The sequence below is a fragment of the Spinacia oleracea genome, chromosome 6, assembly GCF_020520425.1.
Source record: "Spinacia oleracea cultivar Varoflay chromosome 6, BTI_SOV_V1, whole genome shotgun sequence".
NCBI classification, from domain to species: Eukaryota; Viridiplantae; Streptophyta; class Magnoliopsida; order Caryophyllales; family Amaranthaceae; genus Spinacia; species Spinacia oleracea.
Window position 1 is genome coordinate 100,021,266 of NC_079492.1, and position 7,147 is coordinate 100,028,412.

General features: G+C 34.7%; 1 protein-coding gene across 3 annotated transcripts; it reads left to right on the forward strand.

The window, feature by feature from the left end:
- The first annotated feature begins 280 nt into the window (after window positions 1–280).
- Window positions 281–6,597, forward strand: LOC130464018 (uncharacterized). Of its 3 annotated transcripts, none has more exons than XM_056833363.1 (6): window positions 281–523; window positions 2,445–2,935; window positions 3,098–3,224; window positions 4,344–4,629; window positions 4,872–4,973; window positions 5,884–6,597. In XM_056833363.1, exons 2-4 carry the CDS (start codon window positions 2,445–2,447, stop codon window positions 4,545–4,547), a joined length of 822 nt encoding a protein of 273 aa, XP_056689341.1. In that variant the 5' UTR covers window positions 281–523; the 3' UTR covers window positions 4,548–4,629; window positions 4,872–4,973; window positions 5,884–6,597. The 3 variants fall into 3 exon arrangements, with proteins under 3 accessions (XP_056689341.1, XP_056689340.1, XP_056689339.1); XM_056833362.1 differs by having other exon boundaries at window positions 5,887–6,597; XM_056833361.1 differs by having other exon boundaries at window positions 4,872–6,597.
- The last annotated feature ends 550 nt before the right edge of the window (window positions 6,598–7,147 follow it).

Sequence of the window (7,147 nt, forward strand, 5' to 3'; positions counted from 1 at the left end):
ATAACAACGGAATATCAGAGATGGAATTAATCCGTTTCTAAATTAGGGACGGAAAAATAATATTCTGTTTCTGATTTTTTTATGGACGGAAATGGAAAATCCGTAGCTAAATCTAGAGACGAAATACTTATTTCAGTTGAAAGCTAGAGACCGAAATATAAATCCGTAGCTAATTATTTTATTTTTAAATAAATTTTATTTTTAGGAAAGGAAGTAAACGAATATTTCATTAACCGCTCAAATTCATTTTGCCCGCTATATTATTTCATTACTCAAAAAGTCAAAATAATTGCGCAAAACTCAAATATTTCACTCTATCTTCTTCCTCCCTTCTTCTCTACTTTTCGGTTTTAGGGCTCAGTCTCACACTACTCAGAAAAATCACCGAAATAGCACTGACCCGTCTGCCGCGTCTCTCTCCACCGAGGACTCGCAATTCCGGTGGGTATCTACACGTTTTCTGTCGCTCTCCTCGGTGCGTCGTGTTAGCTAGGGTTTCGTGCTTCCCCTTTTTGTTCTTCAGGTATGGTTCTCTTCTTACTCAAGTACAATTCTTTTGACAAATTCCACTTTTTTGCAACCGATTACTTCATAATACTTACCTTTGAATTGATAATTTCAGAAATTGATTGAATTTTTTTGATAATTTTGTCTTTTGATGATTTTTGTTGTGTTTGGTGTTGGGTGGATGGTTGTTCAAATATTTCCTTGTTTCTGACTGTTTTTGGTTTTGTTGTTGTTGTTGTTGTTGTTGTTGTTATATTAGGGTTTATAATTTGTTGATTTTAAGGGTTTTCCCCCTTTTTATTTGGGTGTTCTTGTTTTGTGCGTGATGATTAAAATAGAGTGATTGGGGTTTTTGAGGAAGTTGTTAGGTTTGATTTTTATGCAGTTTTCACCGGAAACTAGCTATTTGGGCATGTTGTTTACTGTTAACCGGTTAATCTTGTACATGCTAACATTCACCAATGTAAAAGTGTGATAGATTGGTTTAGAAAAGACCCTTGTTGCCGAAGTTTCCTGTTTTTCCAACATTGATTCTGTGCCCCATCCTTCAAACCCTCAACAAATCAACAGATGGTTGTTTTAACCAATAAACCAACTGAAAATCCTGATGCAAAGGGGAGGTTGGAAAGCCAAGGGAAAGAAGAAATTAGAGGGTATACTAGTACCATGATAGAGGGACATAAAAGCAAATAGGAAGAGGCAGAACTCTGGTGTATATTACAGTTTTAGTACCTTTATCATGATTTCACGAAATTGCTTAACTAATTGACAGTTACTTCTTGTAGAGAGTATTGAATAATCAAAATGGGCTTTTTTCTTCTTTGACTGGCTCTTGTTTTAAGGGTTTGTTAGCTGTATATTATTCTTATTACCTTAGTTAGGTTATTCTTGTACGTAATTAACTCAACTTTGTATTATAAGTAGTTTGTAAATCTTTCAATGCAATATAATAAGTTGATAGAATCATGTACTCCCTGGTTATCTTACTTGCCTAGTTGCCTTACTACGGCGGACAAAATCTTTTTTATTGTCATTCGTGCCATAATCGTATCTTTGTTAGGTTTATTTTATTTATGAGCTCCCCCTTTGACTTTAAACAACATGGTCAGAAGAAATTGTACTTAATTATTTTGTTGTCCGGATTTTTAAGTTCCCCTCTCGAAAGACTAATAGGCAATCAACATTTGTTAATCTATACTGTCATGTGTACGAGAAATAAGGTTACAATTTTTTTGAAATGGAATGATTTTTTGTTTGTATGGATTGATTATCGATTTTATTTTATTTTCTTTATTTAATATATAGAGTGCTAAAATATTCATCTTATTTGTTAACGAATGCTAGGTTTATGTAGTGAAAAGAGTTAGAAAACCAACTAATATGAAATGATGTTGCAGTAGGACGAAGATAACAATGATAGACCGTGAATGGATGTATAATAGGGTTAATGGAAATTTTTTGAGTTCAACTTATGCACAAAAAGTCGACGAGTTTATTGAATTTTCTTGTAAGCAAGATAATTTTATGATTGATGGGCAAGATAAAAACTTATGCTTATTTTTTATGACATTGTTCTACTGATTTGCTAGTGCTTGATTCTGCTTAGTTCTAATCTTTCAGTTCTCATCTTTTCTATTATTGATTTTGCTATTATGATGTTGATTTGTTCTGTTATTCTAATGCGTTTGATTATATTCGTATGCTGTCTTTGTTGCTGATTTGCTTGTTATTTTGTATGGTTTTAATATTTTCTATGGTAATTGTTCTACTGATTTGCTTGTTATTTTTTATGATTATTTTATGACATTGTTCTACTGATTTGATGATTATTTCAGTGATTATTTTATGACATTGTTCTACTGATTATTTTACTGATTATTTTATGACATTGTTCTACTGATTTGCTTGTTATTTTGTATGGTAATTTCAACATGCAGATGTCATACAGGCGTAGAGGTGGCTTGAATGGGAGGGGTGCCATCATTCGACCTCCGGGATACCGTTATAATGGCCTAATAAATACTCATATTATGGGTGAAGAGACTCAAGATCAGCTGCCAAATTATGGGCATGTGGCAGAAGAAAGCACGTTGAATTTTGTGCGTAATTCTGGGTACCGTGCAACAGCAAGCATGCTTCATCAAGTGCCTAGTTCTGTGATCCAGGCAACAACAAGCACCACCAGCCACCAAGCAGCAGCAAGCACCAATCACACTTTTCACCAGGCAACAACAAACATGACAATGGAAGCACCTAACACAGTTCATCAATTGCCAAACACAGTCCACCAGGTGCTCCATCAAGTGCCCCACACTAACCCCCTCCACAATGCTAATGTAGGCAATAATCACGAGGCAATCACAAACACAACTGATGAGACAGGCAACCCTGAAAAGGAAGAACATGTGTTGCACCCTGATGGATTATGGTGAGTTGTATTAATGTGATAATTTACTATGTCAAATTAAGTTATTAATTTGGACGAACTAAAATGAAAAGAGTGACATGTGTAAGTTCTGCAAAAGTTTAGACCAAAGTTGACATGTAAGTTATGCGAATGTGATAGTTTTAATATTTTCCCTTCTAACAGGTTCTCCCATCGTGCTGTGGTTGATAAGGTTTCTGCTACATCTTATAAGTCATATTTTAAGGGACCCTATTGCAATTGGAAGATGACTCCACCAGAAGTTCAACAGAGGTGGTGGAATACTTTCAAGGTTTGTCTATTACTCTTTTTTAAGATTTTAAGAGCATTTTTGTGCACTTGTTTGTTATTTAATGCTGCCTGGCTTCTACTTGTCATAGACCTCGCTGATGAAATTTAAGAAACTAGAACTTGCAAGATTTATGAACTTATTGACCCTAATATTATCTTAGGTTTATGAATTATGCTACTGGTTGATATAATTAGGAGGTTTTGGATTTTTTAGACTTAAGTAGTCGAAGAGTTATTCATCTGGAACTCGATGAAGAAAATGTATGATTGAAGAGTTTCAATTCCATAGTTCACATTTATGTATTTGGGTCTGCATTTGTTGACAATTTGACATGTATGCTCAGTTAACATTTTTTTGTTGTACATTTTGTGTTAGCTTACCTGTTGAATACGAAGAAGTAAGAAAGTATATTAATTGCTAGTCAGTTTTTGTCCTCATGTTTGTTGTATCTGTTCAGTTTAGTTTTGTTGTGACCTGCTTGCTTTAGAATTGGGCAATGGGAAACAAGTTATTCTCACATCATCGTTATTTATTTTACAATTTTAGAATTGAATGACGATGGTTATTTTTGAAGAGATAGGAGTATGTAAACTCTTTTGGATCCCTTGTACTTACACACACCATAATTACATGCTTAGTACAAATTTTCAAACTATAGGAGTGAAATAATATGCCTAATCAGTTGTTTTTGTGAGCATACTACTTTCTTTTTTTCCAACCATTTCAAACTCGACTGATAGGGCTCTTAGAAGAGGGATACTGGTAGGAAACCGACATCATAAAATAATTATTAATTTCTAGTCTGCTCTGCGATATAGTGACGTATTAAGAAGCCTATTGGTCAAGGTTAGGACCATCACCACAAGTTTAATCATGTAGTTGTCTTCTGTTCTTTTTGTTCCATCGCGAGAAAAAATAATCGATACTTTAATAGAAACCTAAATGAGTAAGGAAAGAAAGTCATATATCATTATATCCAAGCATCATAAGTTTCAAGTTTACATGTATAATCATACTGTGAAAATAAGCTCTTAATAAGCAATAATGTCAATTTAGTTATGTTTATTTTTATCAAATGATTGCTTTCTAATTGTTTCATCCTTGCATATTCAACTGAAGCACGAGTTCTCTTGGGATCCATCAGTAGCTAAGCTTGTTAAGAAGGGATGGAAATCTAAGGTGAGTAGGCGCTTTACTGGTATAGTGTCAAAGGTGTGCAATGAACCTGGCTACGAAGCTGAATGGTGTCCTCCTACCGTAAGGGAAGAAATGATTCGGATTAGATCAGAAGAGGAGAACAAAAAAAAAAGCAGAGCAATGTAAGAAAAATAGGAATGGAAATGGAGACCATAAGATTCACCATCGACAAGGATCCATATCTACAGATGAAGTGAGGCTAAAATTGGTAATGCTTTCTTTCCGAGAATCATAGTGCATCTTTCTTTAATTTATATAAGATCTGTTATGTTCATGTTTGATCTTTCTATCCTGGTTATGTACGTAGTTTTGTTCAGGTTATAATCTTTATGTTTTAGTTACGTATTGTTATGGAATTTATTTATTATGATGGTTTAGTTCTGCCTGGTTTCAGTTGTTATTTCCACTTTGCTTTTTGCCGCGTTGATGTATTTTTGTACAATTTAATAGGAAAAGAAGCTGGGATATCATCCATCTCCATCTGAGGTTTACTATGAAACTCATGCGGATAGTGGTGGTCGCTTTGTTAATGCTAAGGCAGAAGCTGTGTGGGTAAGTATCATGGAACACAACTCTAAGATACCACTTCTAAGCTATGTAGTATGAATGTTCTCCTATCGTCTTAGCCTTGGATTTACTTTATAAGTTGTGATAACACCCGGATGATGATTATTGGATATTGGATAGTGAATCGATTAAATGTTGGAAATTAAAACAGGTTAAAGTTGACGTAATTACCTAACTTAAATTTTAGGTTGTCCATATTTAAGGGAAGTGCTGCCGAAATTTTCACTCATCACTTGTTCTATTTGTGTCTGTTGGTGAAATTTCAGTCATCACTTGTTCTGCATGTCAACACTTTATAGTGCATTCATTATACTAATTCAACAACCATCAAGTGCAATGCAGTCTCTAGGAATATTTATGTTGAGTGTTAGGGAAAAAAAATTAGTACAAGGCGTAGGAAAGGAACTTTTTTGACAAATTAAGTCATAAAGTCAAAGGTAAAATATGAACAGCTTTGGGTCCATAAAACTCACCAAGATAGATTTTGCTCAGTGTATATGCAATAACTATGTGCAGTCCAGATTTATCTTCTTCTTATTGCTTCAGTTGTTTGAAACAAGGTCTTAGTGAAATCGAAGTCTGTTGTAGTAGTCATCTAGGTGCCGAAATCTATCTGGTTGTATGATTTAGTTTCAAAATTTTCCATATGTTAACTTTGCTAGTCATCACTGTTCTGTTTGTGTCCACATTTAAGTGAAGTGAAGCCAATAACCTAAAATACAACAATGTTAAGTTATAGTTTTCTGTTTGTGTCTGTTAGTTCTGAAATCAGAGTTGGGAGCACAAGGAACATCCAAAATTTTGTTTTTTATGTTACAAATATTGAGTAATAAATAATCAGGCACTTGATCATGTTTCTTCGTGTTTGTGTTTTTTGGCAAAATGATTTTAAAAGTAGAAAAACCGCAAATCTACAATGTGAAGTTGAGAATCGAAAGACTGAAGATGAGTTGTTCCTTGAAGCTACGGGTGGGTGGAGTGAAAAGGGAAGGATATTTGGTTTGGGGGCAACTGCTGATTCTTTCTATGAGAGACCGGGAGATAGGAGAACCAAAAAGTCACGAACAAACTATGCGATGGAACAAAAGAGGGAGCTTGATGAAACTAAGGAGAACCTAGCTGAAACCCAAGAGAACCTTGCTGAAACTCAAAAAATGCTTGCCGAAACACAAAGAATTGTGGAGGATCTTAATGAAAAATTTCGACTTATTGTGCAAGCCAACAATCTCTCAACCACTCCTACTTCTACATCCTTGCCTTGAGTTCCACTTATTTTGTGAATGGATGACCGCGACCTTGGATTGAAGATTGCTTTTTGGATTGAAGGTGGATTTTTTGTACATGTTGTGAAGTCTGATGTTATTTTATTTAGCATGCATAGTACTTATATTCTTCTAACATAGGCCTCAAGGTATTATATTTTGTAATTAAAGGTACTAATTGTTAACCTTGATTAGAGGGGCAGTTTGTGCATAGTGGTACAAGCTCCTCCACTTGTTGGCTACTTTCTAAGATTAGTTAATTGGAGGGGCTGCTTTTGTAGTACATGATGTTACTTTTGGACATACTTGAACAAATTCTGTTAACATTATCAATTATCATTTTGTGAGCTTTTGTATATGTTTTAGTTTTAATATTTAATGTTTAGGTATATATTTAAGCTTGTGATTCTTTAAAACATATTTCCATTATATTAAAACGAATATTTAATATTTTAATTTATGAATCACTGCCACAGAAACTATAAATCCGTAGCTAAAGGTGAAAATCTTATATTTTGAAGTCAGGGACGGAAATGTAATTCGTAGCTAAACTCAAAGACGGAAATGCAAATTCCGTAGCTAAAATCAGAGACAGAAATTGAAATTCCGTACCTGAATCTAGAGACGGATTGGAAAAACCGTCTCTGGAGTCAGCTACGAAATATTCATTTCCGTTTCTAGAAGTAGAGACGGAATAACAATTTTTTGTTCCTAAGTCTTCGCAACGGACTTTGGGACGGATTTATTTCCGTCGCTACATCAGGGACGGTTTCCTTGCCCTCCGTCCCCATATCCATTTAGCGACAAGCTTTTTACCAACGGACGTATTCCGTCTCTATTTCCGTCTCTAGCCTTATTCAGCTACGGATTTGTTATTCTAGAGACGGAAAATTTCCG